At 46.9% G+C, this 17164-nt stretch overlaps 1 protein-coding gene across 1 annotated transcript in view; it reads left to right on the plus strand.

Moving 5' to 3' along the window:
- The first annotated feature begins 383 nt into the window (after positions 1 to 383).
- LOC109027583 (zinc finger protein 479) overlaps positions 384 to 17164 on the plus strand; it is a 29182-nt gene continuing 12401 nt past the window's right edge. The window contains exons 1-3 of the mRNA XM_031013443.2: positions 384 to 474; positions 691 to 893; positions 14855 to 14983. Of these exons, the coding sequence (XP_030869303.2) occupies positions 384 to 474; positions 691 to 893; positions 14855 to 14983 (423 nt within the window). The remainder of the gene's footprint in view (positions 475 to 690; positions 894 to 14854; positions 14984 to 17164) is intronic.

A 17164-nucleotide genomic window follows, 5' to 3' on the forward strand; every position in this document is an offset into this window, starting at 1 on the left:
TAAGGGGCCCAGAACTGGAGTTATAATGAGCAGCCTGCTTCTCATAACCCTCCTTCTGCGGGTGCCATAGACGGGCCTGGGGGGCAGCATGCCTTCCGGTAGTGGAGGGCACCAGTTAAAGATGCTAAGATCCCCTCTCCGCCTTGGGCGTCTCAGCCTGCACCATTGTGCTCTGCCTGGCTGTGACCCCTGTGGCCAGCGCCTCCTCAAAGCTCCTGGAGAGCAGCAGGTGAAGAAAGACTCAGCCAGCACAAGGCAAAGGCCTGGGTTCAGCGGGTTGAGGCTTTGAGGAGGCGGAACGGGCGCCTGGGTGGAAAGTGGTTGCCAGGTGTGAGTGGCACTGTGGGGCCATTGCCCGGTTTTGCTGCCCCCGCTTCCTGAAGATGGCGGCTGGAGCCACCTGGGTGCAGCAGTTGATGTGGCACCTGCAGGGGCAGAACCGACACCCAACCGTGGGGACACTGCAGGAAGCCGGCACGGAGACGTCTATCTCCTCTGTCCCCAGGCCCTAGTTTCTGGCCAGCTTTGGCCAAAGCAAGAGGTTGGACTTTGGAGGGTGAGTGTGAGTGTGTGAGCTCATGTCCAGCCCCCCCCCCCCCAGTGCTCGGCACAACAAGGTGACACCCTCTAGTGTCACCACTGCCCCCACCCTGCTTTCCTACCTGGCGAGCTAATGGGTCTCCCCCCCAGGGGTGCTGAACGCAAGGAGGAGGGTAGCGGGCCAATGTCCCAGGGCTGTGGGGCCCCTGGCTGTCAAGGTCAGGTGGAATGTGGTGGGTCTTCGAGAAGGGTTTGTGGGGTCAGCCGGGGAAGGGTATGCCAACCCCAACCTGCAGGGGTACCATGGTACCCATAATGCAGTGCCTACAGTACGCGGCCGGGCTAAGCGCTCCGTGAGCCACCTGCTCCTCACATGCGCTCCAGGCTCCAGGCAGTAAACAGAGAGAAGTGGCCTGGTGGGCAGCTGCCGGGCACCTGCACCCTGGGGACAGCCAATTCCTAGGGGGACCGAGGCATCCTCATCCCTAGCCTGGCAGCTTTGCAGGAAGGCTGTTGCCTGATAAGTGAAAGGGGAGGGTCTGGGGAGGGGCAGTGGCCCAGTCAACTTGAGTGATTTCCAAGTGAATGAACTGGGGTCCCGCTGCCTCTGGCTCAGGCTTGTGGCGGAATCTGCCTGGACCTCAGGGGCTCCAGGCTGCCAGCTGCCTGTCCAGGCTCTAGGCGCCTCCTCCAGACCTCAGATTCCTCAGCTGTCTGAGAGGACTCATAGGGCATCATATGGCAGGGGTGTTTCAGGATTGGGCCAGATGATTCCCTGTAATCTCTTATTACCCCCTCCCTCCCCTCCACTTTCCTTCACCCCGCCTCCTTTTTTTTTTTTTTTGTTTGCCTATTCTGAGTTTGTCATGAGACTTTGTGGAATGTCTCTGGTGGGGAGGTAGGAAAGGTGAAACCCTTACCCTTGGCTTCAGGATTCCTCCCAGGCACCCCCTCCTCTTAGGCTTTTTTAAAGCACAGACCTAGCACCATGTCCTGTACCTCAGAGAGCTGCAGAGAACTTCATGTGTTTCCAAAACCAGAACACTTTGATGCTGACTCCAGAACCTTATCTCACCCCAAAACCCAAATGCCTTGGGGCAGCCAGCTTCAGACAGGAGTGAATTTGATGCTCATTCTCTGGGATTGACCCAAGGCTTATATAATGGAGCACATCTGCCCCCGTGTTTTGGGGGAGTCAACGGTAGTGACCCAGAACTGTGAACACCATTCCCCACACAGAGCACAGGGAACGCAGCCCTCTCCAGCAGGCTGGCCTGGCTGTGGCCTGATGCACATCAGTCCTGAGGCAAGAGACCCAAGGCAGGAAATGTCTCTTGTGCACCCCCTTTCACAATGCAGCCATTTAACTGGGGGTGGTGCCTCTGTGGGTCCTCCAGCCTTCAGAGTGGTATTGTTACCCTGGGCCACCAAGGGAAGCGGAAGCACAGGGCCAGTGGGTGGCAAAGTTAGAGACTCTGTGATTGGGAAATATCACCTTAGACCCAGCACGGCCCGTTCAGGACATAGCGCCTCTTGGGCTCCATCCATGGGCTGTTCTTTCCATGGGGCGCTTTGGTTGCAGTCAGCACCCTGTGGGGTGGGGGTGGAGCACCAGGAGGAGCAAGTGTTATGGGATCCATAGGGGGAAGGAGGGGATATTCCCCCTTTGCCCCACCCTGGGCACAAAAGCTTTGTTCTCTGATGTGTGTGGGCATCAGGGCCTGTGTGGGTATGGGTGGGGTTGCCTCTTTTCTTGACCAAGAAAGAACCATTTCTGGGTCTCCTGGGAGGCTTATGGGCACTACATGTACCTGGGAGCTGAGTGGAGTGTGTGAGAGCTCTGCAGGACTCTCCCCTGCTGCCTCCTCTCCAGTGGGAGCCAGGCCACGTGCTCTTAGTGCCGACTCACGCCCAGGCCCACGCTGCCCTTCACTCAGCAGGCCCCTCCCTGACTCCCCCAGCTCAGCTCCTTTTGGGTCTCCTGAGGACCTTGTGGGCCCTGGGATAGAGTTACGGAAGTTGACAGCTCTGCTGCCTGCCTCTGCCTGAAGTCAGAGTCCCTCGTGGGCAGGGTGGGTGGGCAGGTCAGGGCTCAGCTTTTGGCTGAGTACAGGGTCCTTTTTTCATGCCACACTGATGGAAACACTGGGCAGGGCTGGCCTGGGGGCTGCTCTGTGGCTCCCCTAGTCTGTCACTGGACCAGGTTGAAGGCAGTATTTGTGCAGATGGCTTCACCTGTTGTCACCATCCAGACACTAGAACCAACTGGCTGTTGCTCTTGGGCCAGGGTCTTCGGCTGAGGCTGTCATGACCAGCATGTTCTCTGCCATGTGGGGGCCTCGGGCAGCTCCCAGTGCTGAGTGGTCCCCCAAAGACATGATAGCCAGTACTGGAAGGCTGGAAGTCAGGACAGGAGTACATCTGACTCTGGGGCTTCCAGAAAGCTGGCCCTGAGCTGTGGCCCCTGCAAAAGACAGGCTCCTCTGAGATCATACCACTGCACTCCAGTGTGGGTGACAGAGCAAGACTCCGTCTCGATAAATAGATAAATAAAAAAGACAGGCTCTTGTGGATATTTCAGGGGAAAAAAGTGAGTCCTTCTGGCTGGCAGGATTCTTGTGATCACTGGGCAGGTAGGGCTGGCTTAGGTAGGTCAGGCACAATTGGGCCTGGCAGAGGAGCCAGGGAATGGTGTGGCCAGAATGGACAGCTGGACCTTTGAATCTAGGCCATACATAGGCAGAATAACAAGAGATGATGCAACCAGCTCAGGCAGGTCTAGGTCAGGGCACCTGCCAGGTAGGAACATGCACCCCTGCCCCAGACTCCAATCCCAGACCACCTGCCTGCACTGGGCATCGTCTGGTCTTGGCAGAAAGGCCTGGGGGTGATGATCAGGTGGTGTGTCCCTGGGTCTCAGGCCTCAGTGGCTCCCTAGGAACTGGGCAGTCACTGGGCACCGGCAGGGGCCCAGGGACCACTTGTGTGCATCTGCCCATGGGTTGTGTTCCCACCCCAGCTTCTCAGCCCTCACTGGGAGAGGCCAGGGCTCCCTGCCTGCTCTGTTTCCAGCTCTGACCCCTCACCTGCTGACTCTGATGACTTCCTCACTCCAGCCTGGGTCCTCCTCTGTTAGACACGGGTCCCAGGCTTCCCGCAGACAGAAACCAACCACCAGCCACACCTTGTGGGCCCACCTGGACCTCGTTACCCCACTGACCAGTGAGACCCAACTGGCCAGTACTGGTGTCCTATTTGTATACTGCCCTTTTACCCGGTGTGTTTTCTGTAATGACTGCTGTGTGGAGCATCCATATAAGTGCGGAATACAGCATGTCCTCTATCCCACAGAGCCCCCACCATGGTCCCCCTGGGGATGGTCATGCCTTGCTCAACTTGGTGTAAATGGCTGCTGTTGGCCGGGTGCAGTGGCTCACACCTGTAATCCTAGCACTTGGGAGGCCAAGGCGAGTGGATCACCTGTGGTCGGGAGTTCAAGACCAGCCTGGCCAACATGGCAAAACCTCATCTCTACTAAAAATATAAAAATTAGGCTGGGTGCAGTGGCTCATGCCTATAAACCCAGCACTTTGGGAGGCCAAAGCAGGCGGAGCACGAGGTCGGGAGTTTGAGACCAGTCTGGCCAATATGGTGAAACCCTGTCTCTCCTAAAATTACAAAATTAGCCAGGCATGGTGGTGCACCCCTGTAATCCCAGCTACTCAGGAGGCTGAGGCAGGAGAATTGCTTGAGCCCGGCAGGTGGAGGTTGCAATGAGCCGAGATCACACCACTGCACTCCAGCCTGGGCGACAGAGCAAGACTCTGTCTCAAAAAATAAAAAATAAATAAAAAATAAAAAACAATGGCTGTGGTAGCATGCACTGTTGAGCGCCATCCATCCACATGGCTGCCCAACCCTGCATCTCCTTCCTTTTCGTTGCTGAGGTCTTTTCTGTTCCCCTGCTCTTCACCTGAACTGCTCTTGAAGCCAAGATGAGGGATAAGTAGGGTGGTGCTGGCAGGGACCCCTCCTGGGGTAAATCTCAGCTGTGAGGGGGCTGGGCTCACCCCCTCCTGTCATCTCCTCCTCTGAGCTTCATTTCTGCCAGGGGTCATCAAAGTGCAGCCTGTCCCTGCCTGCTTTCCTGTCTCCCATGAGCCAAGGATGAATTTTACATTTCCAAATGGTCGAACAAACCAAAAGAAGAATCATACTTGATGTTTTGAAATTGGAGTTTTCAGTGCCTGTAAGGAAAGTTCTATGAGATCGCAGCCATGCACCTTCATTCACAGGTTGTCTGCGGGAGGCTGCTGTCACGCTGCAACTGCAGATTTGAGTCATTGCAATCGACATGGGTTGGCAAAGCTGCAAATACTGAACCCTAGCCATTTTGAGGAAGAGTTTTTAGACCCTGGTTTGAGAATTCTCTGGTGGGACTCCAGGCTCTGGGTCAGAGTCTTCCCCACTCAGGGCTGCTTTGACCTTCACTGGGGTGTCTGCCAAGTGGGGGTGCCATTTGCCTGTTGTGCAGGTGTTAAGCCCCAGAGCATCAAATATTGGGGTGCCTGCCTCATGCTCACCCACATCACCTGCAGAGGTCCTGGGATCTAATCCCAACCAGCAGGAGCAATTGGTCTTTGGTAACAGAGACACCATGGAGCTAAGTTGCCACCCACATCGAGGTTGTTCCCTGGGGCTCACTCTCTAGGTCAAGGATGGTACAGGGCTGATGTCCTGAATCACATTCTGGTGGAGCCTCAGACACTGCAGGTGCTGGATGAGCTGCTGGCCTGCTGGGATAGGGGCGGCCGCTGGCAGAAATGGTTGTAGCTGCAGGACATTAAGGCAGCTGTGAGGCTACCAGGAGTCACACCTCAGGTCTCCCTCCCGGTACCTGCCCAGCTGGAATATTTGTGCCCCAGAGGTCACTATGCAACAGGACCTGACACTGGCCAGGGAGCTATGGCCACAGGCTCTCTGTAGCCGGCCACAAAAAAGTCTTTTCCTCCCCTCTGCTAATTTACTGGGTCCTCTTCTCTCATTCTCACTTAACCACTTCATTGTCTGAAAGCAGACCCAAAATTGCTCCTTGGGCTGAAAATAGTCATTTTTTCCAGCCACCTGGAGTGGCTACATCTCCTGGAGAACTTTGATTTTCTAGACACAGAGGGAAGGACAGGATACTCACAGGGCCTGGGAGGAAGATGCTCAAGGGGCCTTGTGGGGAAGGGAGGGAGCAGGGGCCCAGCCTCTTGGGGCCTTTCTCTTAAGAGGCTCCTTCCTCTCCTCCAATCCCATGCCGCCCCAGTCTGTTCTCAGAGTTAGATACAAGCAGCCCTCCTCCAAAGATTGGTCCTCGATTTCCGTCCCCTATTCACACACTTTATTGAGATGTGTCTCCTCTTTCTCTGTGTGTCAAACCCTCCCAATATATCTAAAATGAAGAGAATGGAGCCAGGCAGTGTGCTGCCCAGGGAATCCTCTAACCCCTGGCCCGTGGATAAACCCCATCCCCACTCCCTCTCATGCTGCACTACCACCAGCGCCACCAGGGTCAGGTGTTGGTATCAGGATGATGCAGGCCTCACTAAATGAGTTAGGGACGAGTCCCTCTTTGTCAATTGTTTGGAATACTTTCAGAAGAGAAATGGTACCCGCTCCTCTTTGTACCTCTGGTAGAATTAGGCTGTGAAAACATCTGGTCCTGGGTTTTTCTGGTTCGCAGGCTATTTATTACTGCCTCAATTTTAGAACTTGTCATTGGCTTATTCAAAGATTCAACTTCTTTCAAAAAAAAAGTTCAACAACAACAGATAAATCTAGAATTTAATAACAGATGTACCATAGTTCTTAAAGTATAATTTTTTACTCTCCCCAGTCTGCCATTTTACTAAAGACAAATCATGGTATGACCAAGTTGCTTTATTATACTTGGCCTGATTATTTGTACGAAGTGCAGCAAGAATAATTATTTTTACATAGGTTTTAAAAATTGGCTTTGATGAAACTGTTCCATAAAATGAATCTCAGATAAGACTTTTTAAAGCTGAGCCAGCCATGAGTCTATACCCTCAAATATGAGTTGCATAAATTTCTTTTTTGATATCACGGGATAACTTGGGGCTCATGAACCTGTCAAAAAGTGACATTATTTACTTACCCCAGGTTAGGAACCCTGTATAGGGACTGTGTAGACAAGGCATAAAGCCAGTTTTCCCAAGGGGCTTTTATTGGCTCTATAAGTCAAGTTTGATTCCTTAAAGGAAAGCACGTCATTCCAGCCAAAGCCTTGGCAAAATAACTAATTTCTCCAACAGCGTCCTGTTGCAGAAGAAAACATTATTTTGCACTTATACAAATTATATTGCCATAAGTTAAGAATACTCACAAATAGTTTCCAAATTCTGGAGAAAACAGATAGAAACAAATGTGCTCCAAATTTTGTTTACAGAAATATATTTTACTCAATTGCTAAAAGCTGTAAATAGCTCAAAATAAAAGTTTCCAGGACTCTGAAAAACAAAACAATGGATCACCAATATTTTAAGCAAAGTCAAAAAGATTACTTTAGTCTTACATTAGTTCACTCCACGCAGTTATCTCCTGTTCTGCTTGATATTGATGAACATTTCAGCTCTCCATGAGAGTTCTGAAAGTTTTTTCTTTATTCTATTGCCAAAATTTCCAAAGTTATCAGAAACCTGCATTTAAGAGCACCTGTCAACGTCCTAAACCTGATTATAAATCACCTTTCAAAGAGAACTAAAACAAGACAACAATTGTGTGTGGATGACAAAGAAGTCTTAGGACAGCCACTATTAAAGCTACAATTGACAGATTTTGGTTACTTCTGTTGCATACAATGATTTTACATAACAATTATTACTATTAATAACATACACTAAGTTATATTGGAATTATGGGAGTTTTCCCTTTTTTTGAATCACATACCAATAACATATTTATACAAATACAGCCCAAGGAAAACCAAACACCATTTCATATTTGACAATATTTTCTTTCTTTCCTTTTTTTTTTTTTTTTGAGATAGAGTATCACTCTTGTTGCCCAGACTGGAGTGCAATGCTGCAATCTCTGCTTACTGCAACCTCCGTCTCCTGGGTTCAAGTGATTCTCCTGCCTCAGCCTCCCGAGTAGCTGGGATTACAGGTGCATGCCACCACGCCTGGCTAATTTTTTTGTATTTTTAGTAGAGACAGGGTTTCACCATGTTGCCCAGGCTGGTCTGTAACTCCTCATCTCAGGTGATCCACCCTCCTTGACCTCCCAAAGTGCTCGGATTACAGGTGTGAGCCACTGCACCCGGCCTGACAATGCTTTCTGACATTTCCTCCTGTTTGATTTTTATACGAAATAAGCCAAATGTCATTTTTGTATTTTAGAGGACCTAATATCTAAAAGATATTTAGGTAAGAAAAATACATAATTTATAATTTGATTTTTAAAGGTTTGTCAAATATCAAATCCCAGGTTATCATAAGTCACTCACTAACCAAAATGATAACTCAAAAATTTTAAAAAGACAAAAACCTTTACTCACTAATAGAGGGAAGACTTCACTTTCCACATAATCATTTTTTCCTTTCCTTTTGCTCCAGTTTATTCAAAAGGGCAGACAAAAATATTTCATTTTTAAAATATTACATGAAAATCTTGTTCATGAAAAAAAGCTAAATCTCACCCTTGCATTAATGTACTATTGATGTCAAACCTAATTCTTAATAAAACCTTATAGACAAATCTATCTAGTCTTAATCAGTTTGACAATAAGGTAAGATTCCTATAACCCTTTTACAATACTTTACAATTTTTGTGAAAGAGCAGAGTAGTGCTCTAAAGAAAACCAATTGTACTTTTATTCCAGTGTTCAATTTATAAAAAACTGAATACCCCTTTAACTTTAGCCAATATGTTAACACACAGAATTTCTTTTACCAGACGTAAATTTTTACGAACTGTTCACAACTTGGTTAATCCTTCAGCTCTGTTTTATCTAATTTAAAACAATCCTTTAACCCTTTAATTTAGGACAAAAGTAATCTACATTCCCATGACTTCTTGTAATCTTTTACCGAAAACACATTTGACTTTTTTTACATACCTAGCATGTAAAACTGTTTTTATTTCCCAATGATTACTAAAGTGATGTAAACTAAAATACACCATGGTTTCTATTTTTCTGATAAAATATTTGATTTGAGCTCTTACTATTTTTAAACCAATTAATCAAATCTCCTTCATATTACACACACAACACATATAAATACACAGCTGGAAGAAGATCAAGTACCTGTAAGATTTTTCATTTGTCAGTTTCTCAATTGGATTACCACCCTGGCTTCAAGATGGATCCGTAGGAGAAATAGGACCAGGAAAGCAAAAACTAAGCAATTTCTACAGCTTAATAAGTAAACACAGCTGGAAGGCAAAACAGATTCCCCCCCCCCCCAAATTAAGACTCCTATTTTCATACTAGAACCTGGATCCCAAAAAGAGGGAATCAGCCCATCTCCCATTGGCATCTTACCTGTCAGTGGGGGGCGGGGACATTTCCATGCCTTCTAGGTGGCCAAGAGCACACTTCTCTGATTCAAATATGCAAAAAGCCAAGTATCCCCCCATAGCTGCCATTAGCCATCCCTGAATGTGTATTTCCTACCTACTTATTACATATCTAAATTTTTTCATAACGTGAAGTAATTTCTGATACCCCAGAAAGTAAAAACCATCAGATAATGCAAAGCAAAAATGGAACAGAGCCTTAGACTTTGAGAGGGATATATCCACTTCCAATTCCTGGAGTTTCATGAAGAAAACAGATGTTTTTCCCAAAATGCTTATTGTGGCACCTCCTCTGTTTTTTCTAAGGACTTCTAGCTGTTGGAGCTTGAATATCTGCAATTAATTAAGCTGACTTTTGGGCCAGGTGTGGTGGCTCATGCCTGCAATCCCAGCACTTTGTGAGACCAAGGCAGGCAGATCAATTGAGGTCAGGAATTCAAGACCAGCCTGGCCAACATGGTGAAACCCCGTCTCTACTAAAAATACAAAAATTAGCCGTGTGTGGTGGTGGGTGTCTGTAATCCCTGCTACTCAGGAGGCTGAGGCAGGGGAATTGCTTGATCCCGGGAGGTGGAGGTTGCAGTGAGCCAAGATTGCACCATTGCACTCCAGCCTGAGTGACAGACCAAGACTCCATCTCAAAATAAATAAATAAAATAATAATAATAATTAAGCCAGCTTTTAGCCATGATGCTCTTTCTGAAAACATGTATTTAATTCTCTCATTGCTTGACTTTAGCCATGCCAAATTGCCAATATTTCTGGCTTTTGAACTTTACTAACATAACGTCACAGGTGAAACAAATAAGCCTTTTTTTGTTTTGTTTGTTTTGTTTTGTTTTGTGATGGAGTCTCCCACTGTCGCCCAGGCTGGAGTGCAGTGACCAAACCTGGCTCACTGAAACCTCCACCTCCTGAAACCAATAAGCTTTAACTAAGGTTAAGAACCTAACCACAAGTGTACAAGGTATTTTCAAAAAGGTGGCAAAGCAGTTTTTACAAAATCTAGAATCTTCAAAGGTAGCTCAGAGAAAGGAAAATCCAAAATGTTTCATGGAGGGGAAGAGAATCAACAAATGTTCACACAGATATCAAATCAGAAAGGACTCATCTCCTAAGCTAGAAATTGAACCCTGAACCCAGGCTGCCACTGTGAGACAGCAAAGCCCAGCTACTGAGCTACAGCACTGAGCAGTCTCCGTTGGAGTCTCCCAGAAGAAGCCTCCAGCAGCCAATTTTGAGCTTGCAAAGGTTTTTAACTGCTCAAGATCACTTTTAGAGTTAAGTATAACATAAATTTCAAAATTTATGTATGCCGGATGGTAGAAACCAAGAGAAAATACTGCCACATGGCTACAAAGTCAAGCTCCCAAGAACATAAAACAAGAGGGAAATTTCATCCATTGTTTTGTTGTTGTTGTTGTTGTTGTTGTTGTTTGTTTCAGGGACTTCTTTTTTGTTTCTTTGGGAGTATTTTTTTTTTTGAGACTGAGTCTTGCTCTGTGTCCCAGGCTGGAGTGCAGTAGCGTGAACTCAGCTCACTGCAACCTCTGCCTCCCAGGTTCAAGCAATTCTCCCTGCCTCAGCCTCCTGAGTAGCTGAAACTGCAAGCGTCTCCCACCACCCTGGCTAATTTTTGTACTTTTTGTAGAGACGAGGTTTTGCCATGTTGGCCAGGCTGGTCTTCAACTCCTGACCTCAGGTGATCCGCCCACCTCGGCCTCTCAAAGTGCTGAGATTACAGGCGTGAGTCACCATGCCTGGCCTGTTTCAGGGACTTCTGACCAGAAGTTTCAACATGTGATCTCTGCGCAAAATGGTGGCCTAGAGCAACAGAAAACATAGGAAAGGAAAGAGAGAGAGAGAGAGAGAGAGATTGCCTATGGCAGGGCAGGAAAGGTGAGGAGCTCAGGAAAGCCAGAGAAAGACCCAAGCATTGCACCGAATCAAAAGTTTAGGTGGCCGCTTGTTGGTTGTGAAAGAATCTTTTTTGCAGTCCCATCTGCTCTCAAGTTTCCCACTTTAGGGAGGAAAAATCTCCACATGTTCCATGATTCTGTACTCACCTAATTCTGTCAGCCACAGCCATTAGCAAAAAGTGCAAGGCAACTTAATACAAAGACAAGGCCTGGTTCGGTGGCTCATGCCTGTAATCCCAGCACTTTGGGAGGCTGAGGCAGGTGGATCAGCTGAGGTCAGGAGTTCGAGACCAGCCTGGCCAACATGGTGAAACCCTGTCTCTACTAAAAATACAAAAATTAGCCAGGTGTGGTGGTGGGCGCCTGTAATCCCAGCTATTTGGGAGGCTGAGGAAGGAGAATCACTTGATTCCGGGAGGTGGAGGTTGCAGTGAGCCAAGATCTCACCACTGCACTCCAGCCTGAGTGACAAGAGTGAGACTCTGTCTCAAAACAAACAAAAAAACAAACAAACACAAAGACAGCAATGGTTAATATTCCATAATGCCAAATCTAATCTTAACTGAGAGGGACTTTACTGAGAGGGGCCTCTAACCCCCTAAATCTTAGGAAAGACTCTAACCTTTCTAAGTTGCACCTCAAACACAAGTTTTTCAAGTGTTCTTGCCTTTTATTAAAAGGGACCTTTTATCTTATCTGTCTTAGGAGACACTCTAACTCCACTAAATTGGGCTACTAACCCGATCCCATTCTTTACCCGGGTGTGCCACCACTTACAAAAAGTTAGCCAATTGGTAATTCAGTCTATTTCCTTTGAGCTGCGGGTTTCCTTAGTATCATCCTTTTGTAATTCACTGAAAAGAAGCTTCCAGAAATGGCCCCAATTCAGAAACGAAGATTGGGTTCTTGGATCTCGTACAAGAAATAATTTAGAGCCAGGGGTAGTGGCTTATGCCTGTAATCCCGGCAATTTGGGAGGCAGAGGCGGGAGGATCACTTGAGGTCAGGAGTTCAAGACCAGCCTCGCAACATGGTGAAACCCAATCTCTACTAAAAATAAAAAAATTAGCCGGGCATGATGGCGCATGCCTGTAATCCCAGCTACTCCAGAGGCTGAGGCAGGAGAATCTCTTGAACTCAGGAGGCAGATGTTGTAGTGAGCCGAGATGGCACCACTGCACTCCAGCCTGGGTGACAGAGCAGGATGCTGTCTCAAAGACAAAAAAAAAAAAAAAAAAAAAGATAGAAGAAAGAGTTTTGGGTGAGTCTGAAGTGCAAAGCAAAAGCAAATTTATTGGGAAAGTAGAGGAATAAAAGAATAGCTACTCTCGGCCGGGCGCGGTGGCTCACGCCTGTAATCCCAGCACTTTGGGAGGCCGAGGCTGGCGGATCACGAGGTCAGGAGATCCAGACCATCCTGGCTAACATGGTGAAACCCCGTCTCTACTAAAAAAAATACAAAAAATTAGCCGGGCGTGGTGGCGGGCGCCTGTAGTCCCAGCTACTCCGGAGGCTGAGGCAGGAGAATGGCGTGAACCTGGGAGGCGGAGCTTGCAGTGAGCTGAGATTGCGCTACTGCACTCCAGCCTGGGCGACAGAGCCAGACTCCGTCTCAAAAAAAAAAAAAAAGAATAGCTACTCTCCAGGCAGAGCAGCAATGTGGGCCGCTCAACTAAGGATACTTAACAGTTACTTCTTGCTTATATGCTAACCAAGGGGTGGATTATTCATGAGTTTTACAAGAAAGACTTGGGCAATTCCTAGAACTGAGTGTTTCTCTTCTTTTTAGGCCATGTAAGGTAACTTTCTGATGTTGCCATGGCATTCGTTAACTGTCATGGCGCTGGTGGGAATGTCTTTCACATGCTAATGCATTATAATTAGCGTGTAGTGATTCCTGAGGACAGCCAGAGGTCCCTTTCATTCCCACCTTGGTTTTGGTGGATTTTTGTGGCTTCTTTACTGCAAACTGTTTTATCAGCAAGGTCTTTGTAAAATGGATCTTGTGCCAATCTTCTATTTATCCTGTGACTTACAAAGCCGGGCCTCATGGAAATGCAGTCCTGTAGGTCTCAGCCCCATTTTACCCAGCACCTATTCCAGATGCAGTTTCTCTGCTTCAGACGCCTCTGACATAGCTACAGGGTGCTGGAATGTGGCTAGTGTGAACTGCAATGTGCTAGAAAGGTAAAATACAAGATTACATTCAGAGATTTAGCTTCAAAAATGTATATGCTTTATTAACCATTACATAGTAATCACATATTAAAATAATAATATTTTGGATATATTGGGCTGATTAAGTTGTTGCAATCAATTCCACCTGTTATTCCACCTGTTTCTTTCTTTTTTATTTTGAGACAGAGTTTCTCTGTCGCCAGGCTGGGGTGCTGTGGTGTGATCTCGGCTCACTGCAACCTCTGCCTCTTGGGTTCAAGCGATTCTGCTGTCTCAGCCTCCCCAGTAGCTGGGATCACAAATGCCTGTCACCACACCCAGCTAATTTTCCTACTTTTGGTAGAGCAGGGGTTTCATCATGTAAGCCAGGCTGGTCTCGAACTCCTGACTTCAGGTGGTTCCCCACCTCGGCCTCTCAAAGTGCTGGGATTACAGGTGTGAGCCACTGCGCCCGGCCCCACCTTTTTTTTTTTTTATTTTTAACATTTGGCTACTAGAAAATTAAAAATTTACATGTGGCTCATATTTTACTGCAGAGGATTGCCTCCCTTCTGAAATCTCAGGCTGTCCGCATGTATTAGTCCATTTTCACACTGCTACAGACAAATAGCTCAAACCGCGTAATTTTTTTTTTTAAGTAAATTGAATCACAGTCCTACATGGCTGCAGAATCCTTGGGAAACTTAAATTCACGACCATGACAGAAGGTGAAGGGAAAGCAAGGCACATCTTACATGGTGGAAAAAGAGAGAGAACCGGGGAAGACGTGCCACATTTTTAAACCGTCAGGTTTCTTGAGAGCTCCCTTGCTACTACCAGAACAGCATGAGGATAATCCACACCAATGATCCAATCACCTCCTGCCTGGTCCCTGCCCTGACAAATGGGAATTACAATTTTTTTTTTTCTTTCAGAGGAAGTCTCTCTGTGTCACCCAGGCTGCAGTGCAATGGCGCCATCTCGGCTCACTGCAACCTCCACCCCCTGGGTTCAAGCAATTCTCCTGCCTCAGTCTCCCGAGTAGCCGGGACTAACAGGCGTGCTGCCACGCCTGGCTAATTTTTGTATTTTTAGTATTGACGGGGTTTCACCGTATTTGCCAGGCCTGTCTCGAACTCCTGAACTAGTGACCTGCCCGCCTCGGCCTCCCAAAGTGCTGGGATTATAGGTGTGAGCCACCGCACATGGACGGGAATTACAATTTGAGATTAGATTTGGGTGGAGCCAGAAAGTCACACCATATCACTGCAAAGGATCCGCAGCAAGGAAGGGCATAAAATCCTAAATTTTAAAATAATTGTCATTATTTCAATTTATGAATAAATATTATATATCATTTATAAATGCGTATGACATTATACACAAGGTTAAATGCAAATATCCTCTGAAGTTGGCCTGGCTCAGATCAAGGAAGAAGCCCTGCCTGTGAAGGCCGCAGCCTAGGCTGTAATTTTTGCTTCGCTCAGCCCAGTGTCTGATCAAATATTCCCTCACTCAGGGCATGAAGGGTGGGGCCTGAAACCTTATCCAATCAGGAGCCGTGGTCTAGAAACTGTCCAATCAGGCATGCAGCTGGAAAGAACAGGCTACTTCCGTAATTTTGCGGGTCCTTTGTGTTTTTCTGCGTCCAGAGCTGCAGTTCTTCTCTTCACTGCTCTGTGTCCTCTGCTCCTAGAGGCCAAGCCTATGTGTCCTTGTGTCCTGCAGGTATCTGCAGATTTATGGCTAAAAGACCGGGACCCCCTGGAAGCCGGGAAATGGTGAGTGCTGGGTCTGTCATCGTGAGAGAGAGGTGGGGGCTGGTTGGAACCGGCAGAAAGTGACTGTAGCAGGTCCCAGACTTTCTCGCAGTCAGCTCCAGAGCCTGATGACCCAAATCGTCTTTGGCCCAGCTCGGCTCTCGTCCCCTCCAGCCGCAAGATGGTGCCTGGGCCAGTGCCTGGGACCCTGGGATTTCTGTCGTTTTCCTCTGAAGTGGCTTTACCCTGGACTGGAGGCCTCTCTGGTTTGCTCTGCACTCCCAGCGCCTCATCTCACCCAGATTGTACAGGGATGGGAAAGTCATCAGGGGAGAATCCTGACTCAGGGTGCAAGATTCATGAGTGGAAAGAGCTGTGGTCCTGGGGTCCTTAGTTCCTCATTTTTCCTTTTAGAGATGTATGGGAGTCACTCTAAAAATGAGAATCTGATCAAAGTGTGACTCAAGAATCATAGAGGGCCCAGCTATGGTTTGTGGGTTGTGATCCATGGGAGAGACTTAAAGAAAAGTCTGTTATAAGTTTCATGACGAAGCAAACCAGATTCAATAATTGGTTTGGTACAGTTATGTAGTTTATTTGTGAGATCCAGGTAAAAATTTCTTGGTTATGTCATCAGAGATTAATTGGCAGTCTGTGGTTGCCTAGGCCTGAATATTTTCTTCAAATAGTAATTTCCAAGAAATGCTTTTTTTTTTTTTTTTGAGAGGGAGTCTCGTTCTGTCCTCCAGGCTGGAGTGCCGTGGTGCGATCTCACTTCATTACAACCTCCGCCTCCCAGGTTCAAGTAATTGTCCTGCCTTAGCCTCCCGAGTGGCTGGAATTACAGGTGTGTGCCACCAGGCCCAACTAATTTTTGTATTTGTAGTAGAGACGGGATTTCACCATGTTGGCCAGGTTGGTCTCCAACTTTTGGCCTCAGGTGATCTGCCTGCCTCAGCCTCCCAATGGGCTGGGGTTACAGGTGTGAGCCACCGCACCCAGCCGATTTTTTTTTTTTTTTTTTTTTTTACCTTTTATTTTAGGTTCAGGGGTACATGTGCAGGTTTGTTGTATAGGTAAAATCATATCATGAAGTTTTTGTGTACAGATTATTTTATCACTCAGGTACTAAGCATAGTACCCAACAGATTTGTTTTCTGATTTTCTTCATCCTCTGATCCTCTACCCTGAACTGAGCCTCAGTGTCTGTTGTTCTCTTATTTGTGTCCACGTGTTCTCATTATTTTGCTCCCACTTATAAGTGACAACATACAGTTTTTTATTTTCTGTTCCTGCACTAGTTTTCTAAAAATAACGGTCTGTAGTTCCATCGACGTTGCTGCAAAGGACATGATGTTGTTCTTTCTTATAGTTGCATCCTATTTCATGGTGTTTACATACCACATTTTCTTTATCCAGTCTACCATTGAAGACATACAGGATTATTTCTTGTTTTTGCTATTGTGAATCGTGCTGTAAGAAACATATGCGTGCATGTGTGTTCATGGTAGAAAAACTTACATTCACTGCGTATATTCCCAATTGCGGGATTGGGAATGGTAATTCTGTTTTCAGGTTTTTGAAAAAATGCCAAGCTGCTTTTCTCAATGGTTAAATAAATTTATACTTTCACCAGCAGCATATAAGCATTCAATTTCTCCACAACCTCACAAGCATCTGTTTTTGTTTTTGTTTTTGTTTTTACTTTTTATTCTAATTGTTTTTATTTGAATTATTTCTTTTTTTCCCATTAGTCTAGTGTTTTATCTATCTTATTATGTTTACACAGAATCAACTTCTGGTTCCTTTGAATTTTTTTTTTTAAGACAGAGTTTCACTCTTACACGCAGGCTGGAGTGCAGTGGTGCGGTCTCAGCTCACTGCAACCTCTGCCTTCCAGTTTCAAGCAATTCTCCTGCCTCAGCCTCCCGAGTAGTTGGGATTACAAGCATGTGCCACCACGGCCAGCTAATTTTTGTGTTTTTAGTAGAGACGGGCTTTCACCATGTTGGCTAGGCTGGTCTCAAACTCCTGAACTCGTGATCTTCCCGCCCTGGCCTCCCAAAGTGCTGGGATTACAGGAGCGAGCCACAGCACATGCGTGGCCCATTGAACTTTTTATAGTTATTTATGTCTCAAACTTCTTCATTTCGGCTCTGATTTTGGTTATTTCTTGACTTTTGTGAGCTCTGAGGTTGGTTT

This window comes from Gorilla gorilla, chromosome 6, assembly GCF_029281585.2.
Source record: "Gorilla gorilla gorilla isolate KB3781 chromosome 6, NHGRI_mGorGor1-v2.1_pri, whole genome shotgun sequence".
In the NCBI taxonomy this organism is placed as follows: Eukaryota; Metazoa; Chordata; class Mammalia; order Primates; family Hominidae; genus Gorilla; species Gorilla gorilla.